This window comes from Podarcis muralis, chromosome 5, assembly GCF_964188315.1.
Source record: "Podarcis muralis chromosome 5, rPodMur119.hap1.1, whole genome shotgun sequence".
In the NCBI taxonomy this organism is placed as follows: Eukaryota; Metazoa; Chordata; class Lepidosauria; order Squamata; family Lacertidae; genus Podarcis; species Podarcis muralis.
The window spans coordinates 43,601,702-43,629,338 of NC_135659.1; the positions used below are offsets into that span (position 1 = coordinate 43,601,702).

The window sequence follows — 27,637 nt, forward strand, 5'->3', positions numbered from 1 at the left end:
TACTGCAGGTGTGGGGTTTTAGTTGGAAAGCTTCCTCATGCAAGAAATGCCTGACAAACACTGCATTCTCAGATGGAATACTTCATTTCACCACTTCAGAACTCTACTATTTTATTCCTAACTCTTTCTCCAGCATGTGTAAACCAGGCTTAAATCTAAGATCGTACAGTATTTTGCCAAAGTTATTGATACTTTGCCTATGAGTTTCAGAAGCCTGAGATATTACAATAAGTATCTGCTGAAGGCCAGTGAGCATAGAACGGTGGCTGGAACACTGTTGCTAAATAAATAACACCATCTAGCAATTAGATGTCTCTAAGATACTTGAACCAGCTCACTGGGCCTAATTATTACTGCATGCATAATATATCAGTAAACACTGATGAAGACTTCCACACAGAGCTAAGATTATACATTGGACTGGGACTCAGATATGTGTGTCGCAGGAATTGGACTGTTTCAGAACTGGAGGGAATATTTGTGGCAAACATAAAATTCATATCCTCCAGCATCTGGTTGACCATGAAAATAAAACATTTACTATCTCAAGCCGTCTGACCCTTAGTAGCTCTACCCCCTAACTAGAGAGCAACAACATCAGCAGTGACATCTGTGCCTCTGTATTAGTGAAGCAGATGTTTTACTTCTCCTCTGTCAGCCCTGCACCCATCCAAAAGTCAATTTATCCACCATCATTTATACAAGTGAATATTCTCACCCACATTTCCACTACATCAGTCACCCTGGCACATTTCCTGTCAATCACATGCAGATTTCTTTCTCAATTCCGAATACATAAGTATTTTTTCCTACTCCTGAAGACTCTAGGGCCGATGTTGTCTCATCCTATGTAAGAACTTAACCTGGTCCCTGCTGGATCACATCAAGGGTCTATCTAGTCAAGCATACTTTTCCCACACTGGATGACCAGATATGTATGGGAAGTCCAAATGCAGGGCATAAATGCAATAGACTGTCCTACTGTTGTTCATAGGCGGCTGCATTTAAGAAGCATGCTGCTTGTGAGCTTGGAAGTAGTATGTAGCCCTTATGAACCATTCCTAGACATATCTTCCATATCTTCCATATCTTCCATCACCACATCTTGTAGTAGTGAATTCCATAGTTTAACTATGCACTGTCTGAAGAAGTCTTTCCCTTTGTCTGTCCTGAATCTCCAACCCATGAGCTTCATTGGATGACTTTGGGTTCTAGAATTAAGAGAGAGACAAACTTATTTCTGTCATCCTTGAACACATCGTGCATAAATCTTACACATCTTTGTCCTGTCTCTCCATGCTTGCTTTTTTTTCTAAACTAAAACTCCACTGTTTCTGTAACCTTTTCTTAGAGGGGCGTTGCTCCATCTCCCTCATCATGTTAGTTTTCCTTTACTAGCACCTTTTCCAGATCTATGTCTCCCTTTTGATGAAGAAACATGGAAATCACTTTATAGCTGCCATATATAGAGTTGACATTTTCTTCACTCTGCCTTGCCTGGGCATTCTGCTCCCATCACTTTCCGTCTGCCCCTCCCTGGGTCTTTCGTTTCTTTTTATTGACTCTTATTTACATAGAATCTGCCTCCCTGTGGAGGTTATTGCATTTTCATTTTAAGTTTCATCCAGTCTGTCATCCTGATGTACACATATTCCTACCTGTATTGGTATGAAATCCCCAGTTCATGATCTTAATGCTCACTTCCTGCCCAGTTAACTTTGCTCCTTCCTCTTGCTTCCAGTACCTGAGCACAGTGGCGTAGCGTGGGTTGTCAGCACCCGGGGCAAGGCAAGTAATTTGCGCCACCTAACCCGTGGATTTGCGCCCCCTAACCTGTGGATTTGCCCTAACCCCAGATGTTGCGCCCGGTGCGGCCGGCTCCCCCTGCACCCCCCACGCTACGCCACTGCCTGAGCACCTTTATTATCATTGTAACTGCCCCATGTGCAGATTCTTGAGTTATGGAAGTTCTTTGTTGATAATGATGTCCATTCCTGTCCTTAGAAACCTAAAACTGAAAGAGAGATCTAGACCTACTTGAAAGTGACAAAATTAAAGCACTTATTTTCAAAACACACAGTGGTTTGCTTAATGAGGATAATATTAAGCTTCGCTTTTCTCCTAGAGCTTCAGTCCCAGTTGGAACTCAGCTTGTATTGTGAATCTTCAGTAATAGTTAAAGCAAATGGCCTACAATAGCCTTTGGGCTATTCTGTTCCAGATTGTCGTCAGGGAGAAAAAATTAATCCAGTGCCAGTTTACATTTGCTGTCTGTGAATCAAACTGTGAAAGCTAATTTAAAAACTTTCACACTTGGCTTGAATGAGGACTGTCTGTGCTTTGATAATGTTAAATTGTACACGATTAGCTCCAAAGAGTGCTGGCTTAGGTAATACTCATCAGCCTCAAAGTGCCAAAGCTTAATGATTGCTCTGATAAACTAACAACAAGGTTGCAAGTGTGTGCAAGTGAGTTTAAGGGCACTACAGAGATGCAAGCACTCTGCGCTATAAAAAACTGACCTTTAAATCTAAGTCAACTTATTTTACAAATAGTCTGTGTAAAATGTTGTTGTTGGTTCCTAGACTTTTTAAAAACATTGTTCAGGCATTCCCGTTCTTTAGTCATTTCTTTTATTGAATATTTACACCTTTCTTCTCCCTGCTATGCTTGAAAATAGGTCTGGAAAATCACTAGCAAATTGCTGCCTTGTTATTCATCATCTGCTCATTCAGAATGATTGAGATGGCCAAACGCATAACAGTATGTTCTTGGTTAGTTATATTTGTGTATGCATATATATCCACAAATATCCAAAGAAAAGTACTGTAACTCTGCACTATTGTTCACTATTGTGCACTATGGAGGGAACGGGACACCACTGTAAACTATTTGGCAGCACATTAATCCTGATTTGTGGAAGCAAATTTGTGAATTATGCCAGTGTGGTCAGGGTGGCTTTTTGTCTGTCTCAGCTGTGATATAGCTGTCTCTCTCTCACCAAATGAAGCTTTCCCTTGAGACCCTTATTCTTAATCTGAAAGTGGTACAAACTGTAGCAATCTCCACAGCTCTGAGGGCCTCAAAAGGCACACAAACCCATATGAACTTGAAGGTGTCATAATTATCCTGTGCATTCTCCCTAACTTCAACAAGTGGGCATATATCCTTCCTAGGGATGGAAGAGAAAATCAGTTCAGTTCACATTTAAGTGTGAAACTACCTGATCTGTACTTTCCAGAAGCATATAGGAACTGAAACATAGTCATCCTTCAAAATGCACACTTCTCCAGATTTTTGCAATAGTTAGCAATGTGTACAAAAATGCATTTGCTGGAGTGAACTATATATTAATGAAAATAACATAGAATAATGTTGTGAAATATATTATGTGAAATTACCTTGCAAAAATGTCAACAGTAAGCAAAGGTGCACAGAAAATGTGTATTTTAGGAGAAAGTAACACTGGGTGGCGCTGTGGGTTAAAGCCTCAGCGCCTAGGACTTGCCGATCGAAAGGTCGGCGGTTCGAATCCCCGCGGCGGGGTGCGCTCCTGTTGTTCGGTCCCAGCGCCTGCCAACCTAGCAGTTCGAAAGCACCCCCGGGTGCAAGTAGATAAATAGGGACCGCTTACCAGCGGGAAGGTAAACGGCGTTCCGTGTGCTGCACTGGCTCGCCAGATGCAGCTTGTCACGCTGGCCACGTGACCCGGAAGTGTCTGCGGACAGCGCTGCCCCCCCGGCCTATAGAGTGAGATGGGCGCACAACCCTAGAGTCTGTCAAGACTTGCCCGTATGGGCAGGGGTACCTTTACCTTTACCTTTAACACTGAAATGATGATGAATTTTCATGAGGACTCTTAATTTTTTTAAAAAAAATTGCACGTGGAAATGCAGAGAAATGAATTTAAGACCAGCTGGATGAGAAACTGAAAGAAACCGAGAATGGCAGATTCACCCAACTCTACCTTTCACAGTTGTGCTGTGTCAGAAGATTTGTTTCAGTACCATTTTGGGGGTTTGCCTCTGTTATTGCTCTCCTGTATCAAAATTAACAAATTACAACTGTTGAACTGGATTTTGGATTTTGTCCAGTCTTAGTGTAGTCCAGCCTATTGCACTATATGTCAGACTAGATTAAGATAAGCATTTACCAAGTGGTAGCTTCTGGGGCTATTTTGTGGCTTTTGTCTTTGACATAATATTTGTAAGCAAATTGTCTGCATCATCCTGCCAGAAGGTGCCAATAGTTAGTAAAATAGTAAATCTGTGTCTGTTAATTTAAGCTCAAACACATGCATTCTGAGAAGTATTAGGTAGCTACTTCATTTGCAAAGAAGAGGCTATAGGTAACTTGTCTCTGATCACATGATTTCTGCAAAGCCTTTTCTTTTCCCCCCTCCCCCCCCCAAGATGGACCACTTTAAGTGTCAGGAGATTTAAAAAGAAAAGCATTTCAGAAATAAATAAGAATTTATGACAGGGTTTTCAAACTTTGACATCTAAAGCTTCACCAACTTGGGGTGTGGTGGGGGGAAGCAACACCCGCTGTGACACAGACCAAACAAGAATGAATTGGCTATCAAAGATCATTCCAATCGCATCAAGTAGTCACTCAGTCAGCGCAAGTGACACATGACTTCCTTCTCTTGCAATGGCTCCAGATTTGGGGGGAATGGTGGTGGCAAGATTGGGAGCGTAAACAAGCAGAAGACTACAGCTTTCCTAGAAATACGGTGCTGATATGTAGCCTGAAACCTCTGAACATGTTGCAGCCAAATTTACTACATACCAGAATAGTGCATAATCAGTGAGCCATCTTGTAAAACACCTGAATCCATTTTTTCTTTAATCATAGTTATTTCCCCCTCTTCCTCCTCCAGGATTTTTACAATGTTAATAGTGAGTTCAGATGAATTATATTATAATAATGCTTTCCAGTGCTTTATTGGGTGCAAACAAGGTTTCCCTTCATCATCCTGTTCTCTCCAGCATCACAAACTGCAAATTCAGTCCCTCCAGACTGCACAGCCAGAGGCACACTGGTGCTTGGTGCTTGCTGCTTACTTATCCCTTAACTAAGCAGAACATTAAGTCCCAATGTCTTTTTTTTAACCTTGCATCCAGAGGATGTGTTCTCTCTCCCCCACCCACTCCCAGTAATAATAAAATGCATTGCAAAAGAAAATACCTGAACTCTTAGCATGTTGTTCATTTATAGGGTCTCTGGGAGCCTTATCTTATTTCTTGCATTGGGATTGCCACCATCATAGGTAAAGGTAAAGGGACCCCTGACCATTAGGTCCAGTCGTGGCCGACTCTGGGGTTACGGCGCTCATCTTGCTTTATGGCCGAGGGAGCCATAAAGGGAGTACATCTTCTGGGTCATGTGGCCAGCATGACTAAGCCCACGGAAACGCCGTTTACCTTCCCGCCGGAGCGGTACCTATTTATCTACTTGCACTTTGACGTGCTTTCGAACTGCTAGTTTGGCAGGAGAAGGGACCAAGCAACGGGAGCTCACCCCGTTGCAGGGATTCGAACCGCCGACCTTCTGACCGGCAAGTCCTAGGTTCTGTGGTTTAACCCACAGCGCCACCCACGTCCAATCATAAGCTCACTTAAAGTCTAGACCTTCCTACTTGGTAAATGCTAGGGAAGTAGGGAGTTTCTCATAACCTGTGCAATATTAGAGGATGGTAGACTAGGCACAGGAACATCTATATCTCAGACAAAGACTGATTGGACCCCATACTTTCTCCAAGTTGGCAGGAAATAGTGATTTCTAGATAAGGAGGAGTCTGAATCGGCCAAGCCCAGTCCCAGCCCTTTCGACCATGCTTCGTCCAAGTGCTGTTCCTATTGGTGCTACTCTCTTGACCAGGGGTCAGCAAACTTTTTCAGCAGGGGGCTGGTCCAATGTCCTTCAGACTGTCAGTATATGAGAACATCGCAGCTGCAGACAGCCAGCTTGTTGACATCACATGATGCGGCTAACTGTGGGAAAGAATTTCCCCGGAAGTTCACAGGCTTCTTAGAGCTCTGTGAAGAGTGTAATTTGAAACCTTCCGTTTGCGTATGTACAGGAAGTTTGTCAGACTTGCTAGAAGAACTCTCTGGAGGGGGCTTGTAAACTAACACAGACCTTGTGGGTGACCAGACTATATTTTGAAATAATAAATAAATGAACAAATTCCTATGCCCCACAAATAACCCAGAGATGCATTTTAAATAAAAGGACACATTCTACTCATGTAAAAACACACTGATTACTGGACCATCTGTGGGCCAGATTTAGAAGGTGATTGGGCTGAATCCAACCCACAGGCCTTAGTTTGCCTACCCATGCTCTTGACTTTGAGCAGGATCCTGCTTTGCTGCATCAATAAATAAGATAGATATTTAATTCCTGTGCTACCTAGGCTCAGGAGTGTGATCTTGGCTACACTCTTGTGTTGTTGCATTTTGACAATTTCACTTTTACCTCATCAGCATTGCTCCATGGTCAGTTTCTTGTGATATGACTTAAGGCTTGAAAACATCTGAAGTGCCGCTAAGTTGAGCATGTGTACCCACCATCCTGACCTGGCTTTCTGTACTCACGTACCTGACCTTGCCTTGATGTAGAGTATATTTTAGCTCCTGAGACTGCCAAGAAGCTTTATCAGTAGTGTTCTAAGGCCTCGTTCGATGAAGGAGAACAATCACAAGTGTGCTAGCTCTGTCCCCTGACACCCCACCCCTCCCAGACTCTGCAAATTGGAGGGGTGACTTCTGCAGCAGGGAATCATTTCTACTTGTGAAGTGTCCCTGCTTGATTTAGAACCCTGATATTCCAAGAGGAGGCTGCATGTGTTGAACAGGCTCCCTGCTTCAGAATTTATTCCTCCATCTTGTGGAGGGCAGCAGTGCTCAAGGAAGATTTATGCCCAAGTCCGTACTCTCTGCCATCATGTGAGGAATTTAAAATATATGGCTCCAGTCAACACCCCAAAATTCTACCAGGCCCAGTGCCCAACAATTCTAGATGGTTTAGAAGAAATGTGTAGTTTCAGAAACCTTTATTTATTTATTTATTTTTAAAGTCTGAGGTCTCCAGTTTCCAAAGCATTGTTCTAATTAGAAGTACTATCTGATGACAGTTACACTTAGATCTCAATAAACTATACCAAGGGTAGTAATGAGGACATGCTATATTTCTCCTTTACTCAAAATAAATTATTCAAGGTGTGAGACATATCCTCATTTTGTTGTATTACTAGGCTTCTATTATTATTATTATTATTATTATTATTATTATTATTATTATTTATTTATTTTGAAGTTCAGTGGCATTTTATTCATTACTGTGAATTAGGTGCTGGATACTTAAATTAGCAACTGATTTTTTTTAATGCCAAGGACATTATAATTCTGAGCCAAAATTTATTTATTTAATTATTGAGCCACTGTAATGATCTGGCCGCATTACAAAAAACTAAAAGCAGGAGACAGATCTTGCTTATAGGCACTTTTTTGCCTGTTTTCTATAATTTATTTTTGCTTCTGCCTGTCACTAAGAAGGGACAGGGTATCTATGAAAGGCCTTCTGCCTCCCTGTTCACTGGTAATCTCGTTCAAGCTAGAAACTGTTTATTTTATAAAGCTCTAAAACACACACTAATGAATCAAATGTATCTTGTATGAGGAGCACGATCTCTTTTAGGCTGCTATATGGCCATCTGTTATTTAGGGTTTCATTTATTGATTAGACTTTATTGTGCTATGCGCCTTTCTTTATCAAGAACATTTGGCAGTCTTCAAGCAACTATATCATCTACATTTTTTATAGAAGTGATTCAAAAGATGAAATCCAATGGAGATGTGTTTCACAAGGTGAAATATTGCAGATCGTCTTGGAATTAATGAATGTGATTCATATTAGTTTTCTTATATCTAAGTATGATGAAGAGCAGAACAGCTGATGATTTTCTGCAAAAGCATTAGGGGGAGATAATCAAACCAGGGATAATTAGTTACTATTTTAGTATGGAAAAAGCAAGAGGCATATCTGAGTAGCAGAATGAAATTGGATTATCCGAATGCATCTCTGTATGGCACCCATTCCATTCAGCTAGAAATATAAACTCCGTACTGCTTCTGTAATTCTTAGTTCCTATTTTCTTTTTATATTGTTTGTTAATTGGTTGGCCTTCACCTTCAATAAAATCTTTTTCAAAAGTCATAGTTACAAAGCAAAAACCTCTAGGCATTCCTAGACATATGTGCTTGCATATGTTAGTAAACCATAGTTAGAGGACTGCTGTGAATGCACCAGTGTTGACCACCTGACTTCACCCCACTCATAGTGAGAGGAAACAATCCGTGGTCTGTGTCTGAGCTTTATGTCTGAAGCAGGGATTGTGATTTGTTTCACTCCCTGAAAAGTACAAACTGTAACCAATGTTTGCTGGTGAGAAGACTGCCCAGAAAACAGCATTCACAATAAACCATTAAGTATGGTTTACCATGACATACAAATTAAGCCATTTTTCTTTATATTACCTCAAACTTAATGTATATTCTTTGAAAAAGATTTTTTTCCTTTTGTATATCGTTTAAAATGGGAACAAATTAAGCTGTTAGTTCTGCCTTAGTCATGCAGCCAAGAGCTACCTGAGAGTTTGGGTCAATAAACTAAAGGTTTTTGGTTGGGTCTTTCTTTCTTTCTTTCTTTCTTTCTTTCTTTCTTTCTTTCTTTCTTTCTGCACTCACTCTTACAAACTGGCAACGTAGTGTCCGTTCATTAAAAGAGATGTCCCACATTCAAGAGTTGAGAAAGTCAGACTTTGCCTTTGAACCGAGACAGACTTCAAAGGTGAACCAGGATGTGATGTTTGCATTAGAGGTGTGCGCAGCTTATCTAAACTATGCATATCCTGCTATTCTGACTCACATTAGCATTTTTCTCTCTACCGTCATTTAACTTTCAATCTAACCATATAGCATTCCCGTTAATCTAGCTTGGTATTCTGCATTTTTCTCTGCTCAGGTTCAGGAGTTGGGTAAAAGAGCTTGCATCAGTGTGTGCTACTACTAAGATTTTTGGAGCAGTGGAATAAATTATGTATGTTTCAAGGAGCTGATCAGGAAGCTATATGTGGATCGTTGGCTATATGGGAAATAGCCAAATAGATTAATGAATAACATCAGACCAATATGTTTTGCATTTGGTTACTGTTATTGAGAGTGCTGTTGCTGCTGCTGCTGCTGCTGCCTGTATTCCCCCCCCCCCGCCATGTTTCCTTAGATGTCCTCCAGAGGCCTTTAAGGTCAACACTTTCTGAAGCAGATAAAACATTATAATTCCTTGAAAGTAAATCAAAAGGATTATGACATCTAGGAAGAAGCTGTTGCCAGACAGCTCATGAACAATATCACTGTGACTGACCCAAAGGCAATACTTAAACTGCCAGTAAAATTGCCCATGGAGTCTGCCAAGAGACCAGATGCTGCTGCTGCTACTGGGGAAAAAAATACCTACTGTAGCTTGGCATTTGTCCTGTAATTGCTTTCCAGGAGAAAATAAACTATAGCATGACAGGAGAAGGTGAATGGCTCCTCACTGTAAACTACCTGGGTGACCTGAAAATGTGTATGCCTTTTTGTGGCATGTTATCCATCTGCTCCATCCTTCATTCTACCCGAGCTGTCTAGTTTTTGATCTCTACTGCAATGGTGATCTCTGTTGATGATTTACCACTGCACACCTATTCTTTTTGTCTGTGTTGGGACAGGGGGCTTCCATGGAAGAAAGGGGAGTTGTTATTGTTGTTAGGATGTGTCAGAGAACTGACATCTGAGACCAGCGGAGAGAGAAGTCGCCCCGATGATGCAGGGGAGGGAACTAGCAAGGAGAGAGAGAGAGCTTCCGTGGGGGAAGGGAAACAAGGTGGCACCAAGAAGAAAGGGGAGGCTGAGAGCACTTTGGAGGGAAGACTCAGGGACTCTCCCAGTGAGATCAGCGGGGAGAGTGCAGGACCTCCGCTTGGCACGCCTACTCTGCGCAGAAGGCTTCCGCGCAGAGAAGCTAGGAGGAGACTTGCGGTCAAGGAATTTTTATGTTGGAAGAAGTTTAGGAAACGCCCACTAACGGATTCTGCCAGCGACTGAAGCAGCCGCGCATGAGGGCTGTCCAGCCAGGGAAAGGTTTCACCACCCAAGCAGCTTGGAGCAGTTGGTGGCTTACACACAAGCAACTACAATTCCCATTACAGGATGCATGGGTTGTGTGGCCAGAGCCTACAATAAACTTATTCCATGCACACACAGAGAAAGAAAATAATGATTGTAATATATGTTCCAGCATGCCAAGGTTTAGATTCTAAACTTTAGAACTACATATTCCATATTAATCAGTTTTGATTTGTTTTTTGTTTTACCATTTTAAAAGATAAGGTGTTTTTTGCGGGGGGTTTTGCACTAGGCCTACATTCTGGCTGTCATGTTAGTAAATGAATTTGCAGCTTGAATGTTTCATGTGCTCAAAAATTATTTAAAACTCTGTGAATAGTGCTTCATTTTCTGTTCATAACAGTTCTGTGATCACACTAAAGGTATTGCAAAATAACTTTACTCAGAATAATTATCCCAAAATATCTGATACTAATTTCTAAAAGCTGTTCACAAAAGTTTTGATGAGTTAATTTCAACAGATGTTCAATTTGTTAACTTTTATGTCAAGCACATTTTTTTTAATAGCTGACTCAAATGTGCCCTGTACATCACTTGGAACCTTTGGGAATGAAATTAATTTTGTGAAGATTGACTTCCTGATTTAAGCAGCTGAAGGCCAAACTAAACTTTATGCTGCATGTGTAGCATGCAGTCATGGCTGTGCTCTTTCATTGCAGTATTTAATTTCGGCTTATATGGTGGGGAGGGTGGGAGTTTGTCATCAGAACCATAGTCTGTAGGCATCCTGAGGAAAATCAGGCCCACTGCATATTTATAAGGCTTGGGGAAAATAATAATAATAATAATAATAATAATAATAATAATAATAATAATAATAATATATTACTTATACCCCCCCCCATCTGGCTGGGCCTCCCCAGCCACTGTAGGCAGCTTCCAACAGAATATTAAAAATACGATAAAACATCAAACATTTAAAAACTTCCCTAAACAGGGCTGCCTTCAGATATCTTCTAAAAGTCAGATAGTTGTTTATTTCCTTGACATCTGGTGGGAGGGTGTTCCACAGGGCGGGTGCCACTACTGAGAAGGCCCTCTGCCTGGTCCCCTGTAACTTTGCTTCTTGTAGTGAGGGAACCACCAGAAGGCCTTTGGCACTGGACCTCTGTGAACGATGGGGGTGGAGACGCCCCCATTGTCTCTGAGTTGTCCTGGATCTTTGGCAAGTAAGCCAGAATCTCTTCCCCCATTTTTCCTTTTTTTGCATTCTCGTAATAACTTTGGGGTTTTCCTTAAAAAAAAGAAGAAGCTTTGGGGGGTCCAGATTTTTACTTCTTGAAATATGGCAACCCTAACTAGCTCCACATAATGTCTGTACCAGCTTAGAAAGCTGGCATCTATGTCTTCAGTGGGTTTGAAAGCTCTGACTTTGAGTATGTTCAAATACATGTAAAAAAACTACCTCTTGGTATTTATTCCTCCTCCCCTGGTTCTCTCTGGAGATGACTCTTTGTGACTGGGTAAGTTTCACTTCTCCCCAGCACAGCTTCACTTTAGTAGACATTTAACAGACTTAATTACAACATACTCTGATCTTAGCTGTGTACTTTGCCCCCTCTCATTCCTTAGTCTCTATTTCGCTTTGTAAAAACGGAATCCAGAGCTTCGAAAGAGGGGAGAAAATCCCTTCAGCTTGTCACAATAAGTCGCAACAGCGTAGCATTGGTAACGTACAAATTTACCGTTCCTTTGTTAGTTATTTCAGTGTACAGGAGGTTGGAAAATGGGAGTTTTCATTTACCAAGCATAATACCAGTACTTTAAGACAGTGTTTCAAAGACTATGTATTCTAATAATTATCTTACTGAAAGCATGTTAAAGTTCACAGAGCTACTTCAGGACTAAACCAGGTTTGTAGATAATGCAGTGTACACATGGGGTGCATGGTTTGGTTTGTGGTGGATGTGCTCATGAACAAGGCTTTTTAAATTGTCATATAGACAATTGCCTAGCTGGGTACATTTGGAGGGTGAGTAGTACAGTAAGTGCAGGTAGCAGAAGCTGGCAAGCTACATTGGAAGCAACCTTGCAGGATGATATCTGGGCAGCCTCAAAGAGGTAGACAGACAGGGAATGCAGAGATAATTTGGCAGCAGGAGCAAAGCTCAGTTGTAAAGCTTCCTTGGAAGAGTACCCTCACCCAGTGAATGTGTCTTCATAAGAAGGTCTAACTTACATTTTGAGAATCATGTAATTAGAGCAGATATTAAATAACTGGAAAATAATCATCAATATATAAGAGGCTAGGTAGCTACATCTAATGTTTAAGGCAGAATTAGCTCTTTTGAGCTCATTTGTTGTTGCGTGTTCAGACCCAGAGACCTCCCCCCTAAATAAATTCACACATGACTCAAATTTTAGTTTTGGTTTTTGGCAGAATTTAGGCGACATCTTTATTGATTACAGAAGGCAAGTGGTTGCATAGGCTCTAGTTCAACTAGTTCCCTGCACTCTTGCAGGCAGCGCTGACCCAGAGCACCAGCATAGGTCAGCCAAGAGTGAACACCTGGGAAGGTGAAAAGCCGGGTACAGAATCTGTTGACCACCCAGATGCCCCCCGCCCCAGACTCAGGTATGGGCACAAGCCTCTCTCAGGGGTTGACCAAACCGGTTGAGTCCGTGGATTCCTTTAACGGAATACCCTTCACATAGGGATGGCAAGATCGTTCCCCCATCCCTATCGCCTATCCGCCACACAAACACTGCACTTGCCGCCAACCACTCACACCTGCAACCAATCCCTTAACCCTGCTGACACAGAGGTCAGCCACAAATCATTCCCAATCACAGACAGATGAACCCCATCAAGCCTGTAAAGGGACGCATCACGGAAGGTAATGCCCGGGTGATGGATCACCGTCCCACCCAAGGCCAGAACCTTCTTGGCCACTGCTCTATGCACGCGCCTCCTGGCCCTCTCAGTGGCAGCTGGGCATCGGCTACCACACCACACACGTCGCTGCAACAGCTGTGACCAAAAAATTTTGAGTCCAGGAAGATCTGCCTTCAACTCTTCCAAGTCCTCCTGCATGCGGGTCCACAGGCTCAAGCTGGGAGCTTCCAGTAAATTGTTGTCACCCAGCTGCACCACCACCGCCGCAGGTGTGCCTTCCGCAGACACCTTCACCTGCACCATCGGGAGAAGCTCCTCCCAACGCATTCCTTGTATGGACACCCAGGAGACGCACACGTGGCCGAGGAGTCTGAGCCTGCATCTGAATCTGGACTCCGCTGCTCTCCTGATGGCCCAGTGGACAATGCTGTGCCCGACTCTCCAGACGTGCAGGGCAGGCGGACCTAGGAATGAACAAAACAACATTAATAACTGCACCTCAGCAATTAATTACAATTAATCATGCAAAGTCCAAAGTCCTAATTTTCACCAAGAGTAGAAAAACCTATAATTGGAGAATAGACGGAAAAGCCATCGACCAAGTCTTTAAATTTCAATACTTGGGAGTCCTTCTCCAACACAACATGGGCTGGAAGGTCCATCTTGCATATGTATTAAATAGAGCTAAAGCCCTTTCCTTTGCGCTACTGCGTTTTTTCTTTTCAGATGGGGCTTTCCATATTCCATCAGTGTTAAAAGTTTTCAAGGCAAAGGTGATTGCAACAATAGCATATGCAATCCCAATATGGGGGTCCTTTGTTAATCTAACCCAATTGGAGGTAATCCAAAACCAGCTGCTAAGAAGGTTGCTAAAATTACCCAGGTGTGTAGGCAATACTGCTATACGACTCAAACTAGATGTTACATCTCTAGGAACCACATTATGGAAATGCATCCTCTGTTACTGGTTGGCATTATGGCATAAACTTCCAAATCTCCACTTGATACAGTGTCTCTGGAGAGATGACTTCCCTAGCCCCTGGGCAAAAATAATACATGGGAAACTTGTGTCCCTAGGACTATCTCCATCTGAATTATTAAAATTGGATTTAATTTCTGCCAAGAGAATTATAACTCACAAATTAGAGGAGTTGGATTTACAATTTAATATTGCGACAGGAGGTGGCACCTGTTCGCCGATAAACCTTGGCTTAACACCACCAACGAAACTTCCATCTTATTTAACTACCTTATCTGTGGTGATGCACAGGTGTGCCTTTATAAAGGCTAGATTCAATGTTTTCCCATCAAATGTGTTGGGTAACAGACTCTCCAGCGGACAGATCTCACTCCTCTGTGACTGTAAAAGTGGATCTATAGAATCGTTATATCATATAATCTTCTGTTGTCCATTACATTCGGCTTCACGGTCCAAGTTTCTGGCCCCATATTTATCGAGAATTGCTGACAGACCTCAGGAAGCCCAAATAATATACTTATTAAACGACGAAGACTCAAGTAGATCCCTTGCAGTCGCTAGATACCTGATTAATGTCTTATTTCATAAGAGGAGAAATGGATCACTGTATGACTCTGACAGCTTAACCAAACTTAAGAACCATCAATAAGTGCCAGAACTAAGACGCATATCCCCCAAAATCCGAGGGATTTGAATTACGGTTGACATAGAGGGAGCTTATTGTATATAGTGTTTACTTAATTGAAGTAAAATTGGTTTTATATGGGTGTTTTAACTTGGAACTGTTTAAATTGTTTGTTTATGGATAAATTTTGTTGTATTGTTTTAGATATGGGCCAATGGCCGTAATAAATCAAATCAATCAATCAAAACTGCACCTCAGTGCCGAATCCAAACATAACCCCTGTATACCTCAGATTTCCAGTGGCCCAGATCCTTGATCCTGTCGACGGACAGACCCCAGTGCTCAGCAGTAGTAGCTGCACCAATGTGAAAGGAATGAGGTGCATTGCGCATTACTGCAGCAAATTGATGCCTCCTTAACAGGGACCCAGCCTCGTGAACCAGGAAGGGACTGTCCCCAAGCAGGTGAAGTGACAAATATCTCTTGGCATCCTTTACTGGACAACCCAGAACTGTGTCTGAATCATCATCAGAGGTCTGAGAAGACGTACCAGTAGAAGAGGAGGAATCACCATCTCTCTACCTCTTGGCCCTGCGTTTGGAGAGATGACTCCTTTGCCACTTGCCACCAGTTGAAGGGACTCTAGGCACCGGGAGATCCTCCTCTGAAGACTGGACACTGAGCGCCTCCCTCGAAGGAACAGACTGAACGTGCACAGAACTAAAAACATGTGAGGAGCTTGGCTGGGAGAAAATTCCCCTTCCCACATGCTGTGCAGGCTGAAGCCCTGAACTCCCCGAACCTGGGGGTGCCGACTGCGAACAAGGCAGCCCTGACCGAAAGGCCTGCAGCACCATAGCACCCATGCTCCTAGGACCACCCCTAGGACTAGCTGGGACTGGTACTCTGGAAGGCTGAAACTGAGACAGCAAAGCCTCAGAAGGATCATAAACCTCACTCCCTTCGCTCACATCCGAAGGACCATGAGCCTCAAAAACAGTAGAGGACGTGGAGGGGCCAGGCTGAGCATCAGGCTGCCTCCCAAACTGCTGGGCCAGTGACTCAAGTTTTGTATTAAAGCGAGTCATGGCAGCAGGGTCTGAGCCAATAATGGCCATAATTGCACTTAAGCGATCCAGCGTAGGCTGATGAACCACATGGGCTGGCACAGAATGCAATGACTGAGAGGGACCCCTAATGACCCTCTTAGAAAGGAGAGCAGGATTGGGATTCCTTTTAATAGGCATCACGATCCTTTTGTCTTGTGTAGGGAATGCTAATTACAAATACACAAAAAGACCCAGGCCTTTAAAATGGCACTCCTGTCTCAAAAAGATGGCGCTCCCGCCAATGCAAAATGGCGCTCCTGCCAAAACTAGTCAGGAAGAACCAGACCCTGTAACCTAAAATGGCGGCCGGAACAAAACAGAGGTTTTCCCCGCCCTTAACAAATACACGACCCAGCTAAAATGAAAGGGAGCACAATAAAGGCAGGGAGAGGGAACTCTCGCTGCTATGAAACCAATCAAAGGACTTAATGGCATGGCTAAAGGAGCGACAAACACACTTGCCCAAAGTCGTGTATTAGGCACAAGGCTGCTACCGCAGCCAGAAAAACCAATCAACAAAATGAAAGGGGAGAGCAGCGGCAAGCCCCACAACGGGAGCGCCTGGGGGCTGGAGCACCAGAGGGGCAAAGCCCCATTAGGAAGGGAAAGGGAAGGAAAGGGGGAGAGGACAACTCAAAAGGAAGAATAAAAAGCAATAACAAAAAAGGGGGAATAAAAAACAGAAAGAAATCATCCAGACGATCCGTCAAAGGTAAGTCTCTCAGCTGCACAGAGGACACGCTGTTAGCTTGTTCCGAATGCATGAGCCAAAGAGGAAGCTCTGGGTCACATGCATGGGTATATATAGGTCCCTCGATCTGTTTGGACTGTGCCCCATTGGTCAGAATGGACCCAACATCAAGGCACCTACCAATTGGATGTTTTGGCTAACCAATCAAAACCCACCCACAACACAGGGGGTCAGTCTCCAGGTCTCACCGCAACACGTGCCCTCTTTTAGGGAGGACACGATTTGTTGTTTTCTACTCTACAAAGTTAGAGAAGACTTCGTGTACTTTTGTTTTTCATCATAATATAATCATTTTTTGTTTTTTGTTATTATTGATGTATTTTTGCTTTTGTATGTTACTGTTGTAGAAATCTGTAAAAATTGTGTGTTTTTTTAAGAAGCTGCTTTCAAAAAGATAGATAGGATTTGGGGATTTTAAATCACAGTAGCAGCTGGACTTCATTGTATCATCAAATACATGACAAAAATCTATGAAGAATAATTCTGGTGTGTATAAATAAATTATACGTCTCAGCTAAAATATAACTTGGTGCATCTTGCTCTGTTGCGTTGCAGTTTGTCAAAGAATATAGTGTAAGAAAATGGTAGAAAGTTCTCTTCCTCTGATATTATGTTTAATATCCAACAGGCATGACAGATAAATGATCCAAGTAATTTGGTCATTTCCAATTATATAACAATAGTAAGTGAATATACAGTAGGATCCCAACATGCTGATTTTGCTTATGTGATCACAGCTTTATGTGGATCACCAATAAATGACTAGAAAGGAAGCAGGATATTCTTGCTCTGGAGGCTCTTGTGGCTCTTGTCCAAGAACTTGCAAGATCTCAGATGATGGGAGTGGTTCTGGGGGGTCATTCTGACTTTGCACAATTTTGCATTTATGTGCAACCATCTGGGAACATAACCCTTGTGTCAGTTGTGGTCACACTATGTTAAAATACAGAATTGGCCAAAGAAGAAGAAAACAAATGAGCAATTGTACCAGCACCAGACCCTTTATAAATTACAAGTAGTTTATTTCCTCATGTGTATAAAACTATGGCTACATTTGCACATAGCAGTATTTTAGAGTTAGAGAGCAAATCGATTTACTTCAGGTTCCCAAATGTTTCATTGTTTTCCGCATTGGGCCAATGCAATGCAGTTGAAGGTTTGATGTATTTGGTTATGAAAGGGGGCCTGTGAGATATCTCCAAACTTAACCTATTCAGAGATTAAATCTATACCTGTTCACAGGCTTGCTGTGATGATAAATGAATTAAGAATTGAAAGCACTTTGTATGTATACTGAAAAGTGCTATTATTAATGGTATTTCTCTCCCTGATCACATAGTATGGCTAGTTAAGCCTGTCTGCAGATCTAGGTTACATGACTGACAATCTGTGTGGAATTAAGATAATCACGCATATTACAAATTACAATAAATAGGTCAGATGCTCTTGGTGGACTGTACTCTCATCTTCATCTAATTGTTTTTCTTTTTAAAAAATGAGTAACTATGCATATTCCCAGAGCTTAGGTCAGATGACTTTTTTTCTATATAGAAGGAAAGAAATACATAGCAGATGTGCCTGAAGTACACAGAATCCCAAGAGGCCATGGGAAGTGATTTTTTTTCCCCTCTTATGCTTGCTGATTGCTAAGAGAGTTACTGTGACATTGGAAAACTGAAAATGGTCCATCTGTGAAGGATTTTTCCCCACAGAAATAATATCAATGTATTTTAGAGGAATTAGGTGGGGAAGAATAAGGACATGTTTTGGAAGACTAGGACCTCAGTTTAATTGAACTGTGATTATGAGGACAATGGCATGTATAAGTGTATTATAATCATACTTTATGATGGGTTGGAAAGTTCAGACGGAGCAATGGCCAGATTGCTCCCCAGAACAAGACTGAGCATATAATGCCAATCCTGGCCTGACTGCACTGACTGCCAATTAGTTTCCAGGCCTAAGTTAAAGTGCTGGTGTTGACCTATAAAGCCGTCTCAGTACCTCAAGGACCGCCTCTCCCCATAAAAACCAAACTGGACCCTGTGCTTGTCATCTGAGGCCCTTCTTTATGTCCTCTCTTCTCAAGAGGTTCGATGGGCGGCAGCAAGAGAAGGGGCCATTTCTCTGGTGACTTCCCAACAGTGGAACGCTTTCCCCAAAGAGGCTTGCTAGGCACCATCATGTCATGCCTTTAGGCACCAAGCAAAACCATTCTTCTTTATTAAGGTCTATGGCCCTTTAATAATCTATGGCCTGTTAAAGCGGGGGGTAGGGTACGACAACAATGGACTGTTATCATGATTATTTTATTATCGCAGTGTCTGTTGTTAAGCTTTCTATTGAGCTTTCAATGCGTTTTTATTACTGATGCTCTGTAAAATGTGTTCTTAATATTGTACTCCGCCCTGGGATATCTTGATAAAGGGTGGTATATAAACCGAATAAACAAATAAATAGATTGACCCAAAATTTGTACCCAGGCTCTTCTTTTCAGAGCCTCTCTCCTCCTATTTCCTGGCTCCATCATAATTTTGACTTTTTGTCCCAGTCCAGTAAGAGAGGATTGAAGTTGGGCTCAAATCATCACATACTACTGCATTCTGTTGTGTGGATGTCAAATGCTGTGCCAGGAGGCACCTGATGCACATAGATCAAACGGAGGTGTGCATCTGAGCATGCATTTCATTGTATACTGTGGATAGAGCGTGTCTGTGTAAATTTGTTTTGTGCTGTGAATGACAGTCAGTACTTATTTCTTATCTAGGGCCAGTGTGTATGCAGTTTTTATCTGTTTGTAAGCAGTCATGTGCTGCAACACTTCATTGATGGTAGTCATCTCTTTATTAGGATCTATGTCTACAGTTACAGTGGTACCTCAGGTTAAGTACTTAATTCGTTCCAAAGGTCCGTTCTTAACCTGAAACTGTTCTTAACCTGAAGCACCACTTTCACTAATGGGGCCTCTTGCTGCCGCCCCGCCACCGGACCACAATTTCTGTTCTCATCCTGAAGCAAAGTTCTTAACCTGAGGTAGCGGAGTCTGTAACCTGAAGTGTATGTAACCTGAAGCGTATGTAACCCGAGGTACCACTGTACATCTGTAGTGGATGACATGATGGGACACCACTGCTCCCCTGACCTCCAGTGGGTCACATTGCTGCTGCTTACCAGGAGGTAGTGGGGAGGGAAGAGGTCAGTGTCATACAAAGACCCTGGTTGGGAACAGCAGATTGTATCCACCAATGTATTTGCACTATGCATTAATGGGACTGTGCAAACAGTGGGCTCCCAGAGAGGAGCTTATGGCTGCTTTGCTCCTTCCATGTCCTTTCCACTGACACTGTGTTGCTGATCTGAGCCAGGGTTTGGCTTAGCATGCTGTTCCAACCTGGGCTCAACCTGGATTAAGCTCTCACCTTGTTATTTGGTGCAGCTTGGGATGGGTGAGGATAGACTTTCATCATGGGCATGAGTTTGAACAACATCCAAATCAAATTTTGGCTCATCTCAGTATGGTGCAGGAGTAAAATAGGCTGGGGAGAGGCAAAGCAACAGTAAACTATTCCCCAGGAACTCACATGTTTGTGTGGTGCTGGTGAAGTGCTGTGTAAACCAGCCCTCCCCCCCTTTAAACTAACCACACTTTTAAGTGTACAGTATGTGGAACTCTCCAAAATAGACTGTTTCTGCAGGAACTGTAAGGTCCCCCCCCCCCCAATTTTCCTGCAGTACAGTAATTAGAACTGTTGATGTACCAGGTCAAAAGCAGCACGTTGTTTTGATTCTTGCCACTGAGTGTTGAGTACTTCAACTCTAGCATTTAATTGACTCACCAAACACAACTTTGTTCCTTGACTGGCTTCTTTTCAATTATTTGTGTGCTTCTTCTTTCTCCTTGTTCCCAGAGAAAACATATAAACTGAATTTTCTATATTTGCACCAGTTCTATCTGGGGCACCAGTTGATAGAAAAGTCCTATTGTACGTGTGTAATATAGGACATACAATATTTTCATTGTGTTGTGTTATTTTCTAGCCAGGAGAGTTTAGGTGGCGGTCACTATTGATGCATTTTGGGCGAGGAGGTATAAATGTATTTCTAGTTTACTAACTCTTCTTAACCCAAGTGATAGCTGTGTGTTAGCTCATTAATGCTCAAAATATTACAGACCACAAAACTATTTTCTCCTGTCTAGTCTGCTTTTGTTCAAATAAAATCAAAAGTGTGTCATGTAGCCCAAGCTATGAAAACTGTAAAATGCTTATTTAGTGCAAATGCCAACAGATTCTTAAAATAAAAATATTTCTAGAAGTGTGGTGGAAAAATAAACTTGAAGCCTTTAATCAGTTGTGCAGAGCAAATAGTAATACAACTGCTGCTAGTACTTTAACTGTATTTAATTGGGTTTTTGAATGTTTACTTCATTAATTCCTAGGTATTATATCATCATAAGATGCATTCAGGGTATAAGCTCTGTACTTCTCTTAGAATTAAAAGCCAATTAATTCAGAAATTGTTTGCATTGCTCCTTTGTGCACTCAGAAAGAGAATGGAAATCTTCTCATGTTTGTTAAAATAAGAAGATTGCATATAATCTGCAGGAAAATCTAAGTCATGGGGACACTTTTGTAATAAATAATAGTGTGGTGTAACACTAGAGCTGAAATGTTATGGAGGAGAAACAACATTTTAAAACTAATTATGTGATTGTGGTTCTTAAACTACAGTGAGAATAACAGAAGAGCAGAAATGGCATCTCATTGATAAAACGTGCTCCTTCCTCCCCCCTTTGGAAAAGAAATTAAACAATGACCTAGATTGGCAGAGACAATGAAAGCTGTGGCTCTGAGTAGCAGCCTGCTTGCCATTCTGATTTGGATATCAAAACAAATGAAATGTGGAAAATATGTAAGCGTTTTTCTATCATGACCCATGCAAAGACCTACAGTTGGAAGGAAAAATGCATTGTTGCACAACCTTATTCTGACCCCCGCTTTACAGATGTCAAGACCTTGCTTTCATATGCACTGTTTAGAGGATAATAGGGCGTGACATTGGCTTTTAAATAAATTTGTGTGGGAGCATGTCCATAAGACTTGTAAACCAGTTCACAGGAAGTTCTCCTATGCATGTCTCAATGAGGTTTGAGAAAGATGAGCTACCCTTTGCTTGATTTTGATTTTGGACCCCAAACCCACTCCGAATAGGTTTGCCACTTCAATTCTCATTTTCAAAATTCAGATTTTATTGCTTTAGTGATAGTGACATTACCCATGGCACCCACACTGGTCCTGGACCACACCCCACATACTCTTCTCCTTTGTTTTTTACTAATTAGGTGGTGGTTTGTGGTAACATCACCACCATTATCAAACATGTCTGCAATGAAACAATTTAAAAGCAATTGTAAAAACAGTTACAGTTAAGCTCTCTCATCCACTGATATCAGGGTTGCCAAGAAGCATGTCTAAAATTCCTCAAATGCCTGGATGTTTATTTTGTCCTGGCTTGAGGTCAGAAAACCAGGTGTGCAATGCCACCCTGCTGATCACTGCTGGTGTACAAAGCTTTGGATGCTAAATATGGTGCAGGTAAAAGTAAAGGTAAAGGACCCCTGACAGTTAAGTCCAGTCGCAGACAACTCTGTGGTTGCTGTGCTCATCTCGCTTTACAGGCTGAGGGAGCTGGCGTTTGTCAGCAGACAGTTTTTCTGGGTCATGTGGCCAGCATGACTAAGCTGCTTCTGGTGCAACAGAACACCGAAACCAAAGCAGCGCACGGAAATGCCATTTACCTTTCCGCTGGAGCGGTACCTATTTATCTACTTGCACTTTGACATGCTTTCGAAATGCTAGGTTGGCAGGAGCTAGGACCGAGCAAAGGGTGCTCACCCTGTTGTGGGGATTCGAACCGACGACCCGATTGGCAAGCTCAAGAGGCTCAGTGGTTTAGACCACAGCGCCACCCATGACCCTACCCCACATCCAGTGCTACTTGTACCTAAGATGCTGGTATCTATGCTCATCACAGTGTCTCAGTTGCAAGGATAGTTTGGAAATGTAGATTCCAGGGTATCTAATAAGGACGAGGGAAGCATGAAAAACTACATTGGTCATAGTTCTTGGTGGCTGGGGTGTTCCCGCTGTACCATTCCAGACATCATGGGAAGTTTTAGATTTTGAGCTGAAGAGGAAGATTTTTGCAGGGGTGTGTATGCACACAGAGGGATTGCTGATCAGTTTGTAATGCAGTCAAGCACTGTAAGATGAACAAGTTCATATTCTGAGTCAAGTTATTGTGAGCTTTGGTTCTGTATATATCTGAACTTCATGGCAGATAGATGCAAATGAGGACACATGATCTCACATTGCCAGCATTTACCATATTTCAATGGAGATAGTGCAAAAGTTCTTGGAGTGTGTCTATATTTGTTTTCAAGATTTTATTATTTGAAAGAACCCAGTGGAAGTATGTTTAACCATAACATCTCTTAAGCATATTTTCTAAATGGCAAACAGTATCAGAGCATCACAGTTGTATTGCTGTCTTTGATATAAACCCTTAAAAATATGTTGAACTCCAGTGGTGTTTCAGTAGTTTCAGTAGTTGTCATTTTCCTCCCCTGCTTTTTGACAACACCTCTTTTTGCTTTAGGCTAGGGCTATATGTGTTCTACAAAGTAATCCTGATCAGTATATTTTTTGTTTTAATCAACCTTTCTCCCCTCACCCCAGCCCCCAGAAATTGAGGTTATTTATATTGTGTTTAAACAGCTACTCCTGTGAAACAGTTCCATTGTCATTATCTGAATGAGAGACCCATTAAGTGAATGCTGTGTAGCTGACAGCTCCTTAAAAAGAAATAATATGCCATGATAATTAAAGGGGAAAAGCTTCCTTCCGCTTCTGTTGAAAGAACTTGAAAGACAAAGCACTGGATCCAGGCTGGGAGGGTTGTTGAAAGCATCCTTCCCCTTGTCAATCTTGTCGTACAGCTTAATAAAGCATAGACAGGACTTAATCAAAAGGAAAAAGGCCTTCTCCACCCAAGCTCAAGATAAACTATGATTGTCAATGTCACTTTCCCTTAAGAAAACCAGTAATAAAACAGCTACTTTCAGTAACAAGTCTGAATTTTATAATTTTATAGCAATACACTAGTACAACTATTTTATGTAGGTGTTCTAAATTTTCATTACACTTTTGCAATCCTGATTGTTTTCACACACATAATATTAGTTGCATGAGTTAGTATTAGAATTGGTTAGTATTATACCCATTTTAGGGCTGAGTGTTTGAGGCAAGTTCCCTAATGTTGCTTACAATCCTTGGCAGTGAAAGGACTTAAACCATTCTGATGTGAACAGCTTTTTCTCATAATACATTCCTGGGGTGTACCTTCTCAATTTCATTTGAGAAATATGTTCTGGTAAACTAAGAATGTGCCCAAAATTCCCCTTGCCCAAATTTATTATTGGAGTTCCGTGTTTTCTCATCTTGGTTTTTGTGAAGCTGAATTCTCCATTGTTCTGTTAAAAATAAATAACCCAACAACCCTTAAATTTACACAGCATAATCTGCATGTGCGGTTTGCTTTAGCTTTCATTTCCCTTCTAAACAATATTTGTTGTCCAGATTCTGAGGACTTAATGTTACAGGCACCCTATATGTAATCATGGGCATACCCTTCAAGTTTAGGACAACTTCTTGGCCAACTTTGTTCTTGTAATCTTGCATCTAAATTCTGAAAGGTTGTCTGTCCTTCAGACATGTTTTTCCGATTTGTCCCAACTCAGGACCTTATACAAAGTCATGAAAAAGTTTGACAATATGTCAGTTTCATCATTTCAAGTGACATCCTTAACAAGTATCAAGACTAATATCAAGTGCTGCTTACACATTGGACCTTCCTTGGTTTCTCTTCCTGCACAAAATATTTATTTAGATAAATAACATGGTTTTGGCCTGATTCCTTGAAAGGGAGCTATTTGCTGACATACAATTTTTGCAGCTTTTCTACAGTCGTCTTTTCAGCATGTTATTTCTTGCCTAGTAATTCCATGTTCTGCTGCTCATATCAGGGAGCGAAAGCTGTGATGGAGTAAGAACTTTAGTTCAAGAATGATCCCTAAATATTCCACTTACATGTTTTGGCAGACGTTTGCTTCCAAATATTTTCTGGGAGCTGGTATTGCTTTTGTTCAGCCTCCTTCATCCACATAGATTGGAATGTTTTCCCCATCCCAACCCTTTCCTCCATACATATAGACAAAGTTTTAAGCCTTCATCTTATCCAGACCAAACTTTTTTTTTATGGCTTCTAAATAGTTTTGACTAATTAGAAATGCTGTTCTTGTAAAGGTTTTTATAGCAGTTAGAGCCCTCCTTCATTTCATAGATTAAATTTCCATTTTCCATTCAGAAAGGTAATTTACAGCTCATCTGAAGCATCAACAATTTTAGAAATTGGTCGGTTTGATTTTGGGTTGTTTATGTGTTATTTTGGAAGTTTGATTTATTTATTTGGGTTTCTGGGAGAGGAGGCAGAAACTTTATACTTTTAAATCAATTGAGCACACTTTGAAGATCTGTCCTTGAAAGTTGCATAATTCACATACAGATCTGAAGAGCTCATTAAGAAGAACCATACATAAACCCTGACACACTAAAGGAATATTAAATCAATTCAAATTGTGCATAGCCATGTAGTGTTTTAGAAGCATTTCAAAATGTTGAAAGAGCCTGGATTTGAAAAGGGCAAGTGGTTTTATAGACTTAGCTTCAATAAGTGATTTAAATTGTCAAATCATTCTCTAGTGTTGAGAAGCTTTAATCTCCTAAATTGTAAAGAACTGGGTTTCCTAAATCATTGTCAGGAGCAGAACTGTGGGGAGTCTTGTCAGGATTCAGTTGCAAGTTGTATTGAATCCTAATAGGAATAGGACTTTGGGACACACAACTGGTTAACAATACTGGGTCTTACTGAGGACGCCATCAGAAACAGAAATAAAAATGAGGTCAAGCAAACTATAGTCAGTTTATCCAGAGAAGTTTGGGTTGAGAGTGCAGGAATGATGGAGACTGTCAGTGAAGCAAAAAAACAGATACTAGTGAAGGCATTGCTTGATATTCCAAGGTTGGGATAGGGGAGAATGAAAACCTACCTAATTCACACTTTTCAAACCAAAATGTGAAGTGAACCATAGCTGCTGGCACAGAACAGAAGCAGGAGTCATGGGGACAAAGGGATGCTGAAACCTCAAAGGAGTTCTTGAGTGCTGAAGGTCACAGAATACAGGAGCTACTTTTCAGCACCCTTGGAAATTAACACAAAAGTGGATAAGCAGTTTCAGCTGAGTGTTAATAACTACACCTCCGTGGATGCTTTGTCATAGGTTTAATCTTTCTTGGATAACCTGATTCTACAGAAGATGACCCACCCTTATGTTGCTTTTTCTTGCAGCACTCCAAAAGGGTGAATGAAATGAACTGTCTGCATTCTAGTATCTGAGGAGCTGAGTTATTCTCTTGGAGAGTTGTTCTAAATGAGCCTGGCCAAGATACTGGATCTGTGTGAAGAGGACTAAGGATATAATAGGATGTCAACTGAGACAGAACTTCAAGTGGCTGTTAAAACCAGCACAAAGAAAGACTCAAAAAAGAAAGGTAGGAACTTCCCATACTTTGGAGTTTGGTAAAGATTTCTATTTATACTTAGATTCTTCATGGTTTTAGAAAATTAGCTATATTCCTAATAGGTGCACGTATTGTTGCTTTGCTGTTTTGTTCTGTTGTCCAGTGTAAGTTGTCTAAAAAGAAATGAATGCTTTAGAAATGTAATGCATGTTTCCTCAAAGCACTTTAAAAGTTCACACTTTAAAAGTTCACAACAATTAATTCCACTCTGCTAGCCGATTCAGCTTTTCACGTTTTCCCTTGGCTTTCTTCTTTCCTGACTGATCCCTACCAATCAGGAATCACATAATGAACATGATGAAGTTGCAGTGTCATGTAGCCAATCTGATTTTGCTAAGTGCTATTGCTATGAAATTCATGTTGGACTGCCACGTAGGTAAACAGATTTGGGTATATATGGATGCCATGTAAGTAATAACCTTATACTGGATGACAAACACTTTTGCTCCAATCTCCCTCCTCCACAAAATGGTGAAAGGACACACTATTCACAGCTGATGTAAGCATTAGGGGGAAATACTTTGTCCTTTAATTTGTTTTTTTTTTACACATGCTCCTTTATTATACAAAGCACAACTATTGTTGAAAAAACTAGGTTAATGACAGTTAACTAAAATCTTCTGTGTTTGTCAGATATTATGTTTTCAGTGTTAACCTTGGATCTTCAAAGTATAAAACGTATAATAATCTTCCTTAGAACCGTGTGTCATGTCTGCGCCTGCAAGGTCACTCAGAGAAGCTGACAACAAAAGCTTTCCCATCTATAGACACTGAATCTCTGGATAAAATGGGAGAAATGCCTCCTGCATAAGGGGAAGACAAGGAAAGATGTGTCATTTTAGAAGTACTACTTCATATGTACATGTGTTGGTGTTCTGACTAAGGTTTCCCCAAAATGGGAGCTCAGAATTTATGGCAAGCCTCCTGTGAGTTGTACTAGGTCTTCATTGTTACCTTCTTTCATTTGGCTCCTCCTCCACCTATTTTAGCTGTCAAGGCTTCAGCACTCACCCATCTCCCAAGTTTCAGTCTTTGAATTCAGTGCAGGAGGCTGGCAAACCCAGATTTGCCCATATCAAAGCTCCTCATCTATGAAAAATGCAGGAAATGGAGTGGAAGGAGAATCACAGGTTAACCTATTGGCTCCAATTGATGTAATAGCTGGACTGTGGCTGTTGTCCCCTCATTGTTTTGACTTCCAGATCTGAGATTCTGTCTTTTTGTCTTCATAGCATCAGTACAGACTCTAGCAGAGATTTTTTTCCTGGCTTTTTGAGATGCTTACTTTTCTCTTGGTGGTTTGTGGACTTAGGTTGGAATACCCCTAACTCAGAATGCTGGAAGTTGTGACGAGTCCAAGGTGTTTGGCAGTAGCAGTGGAGATGGCTGTGTTTCAATCCCCTCTAT

General features: G+C 41.4%; 1 protein-coding gene across 14 annotated transcripts in view; it reads left to right on the plus strand.

Annotated features, from left to right (window-relative positions):
* The window catches only part of DAB1 (DAB adaptor protein 1), a 570,912-nt gene that overhangs the window by 410,305 nt on the left and 132,970 nt on the right, over positions 1-27,637 (plus strand). For 13 of the 14 annotated variants that reach the window (XM_028733330.2, XM_028733334.2, XM_028733343.2 and 10 more), the window contains one exon: positions 25,998-26,200. In XM_028733330.2, the coding sequence (XP_028589163.1) occupies positions 26,134-26,200 (67 nt within the window). In that variant the 5' untranslated portion in view covers positions 25,998-26,133. Of the gene's footprint in view, positions 1-11,808; positions 11,901-25,997; positions 26,201-27,637 lie in introns of those variants that run through there. The other variant, XM_028733336.2, reaches the window with a different exon arrangement.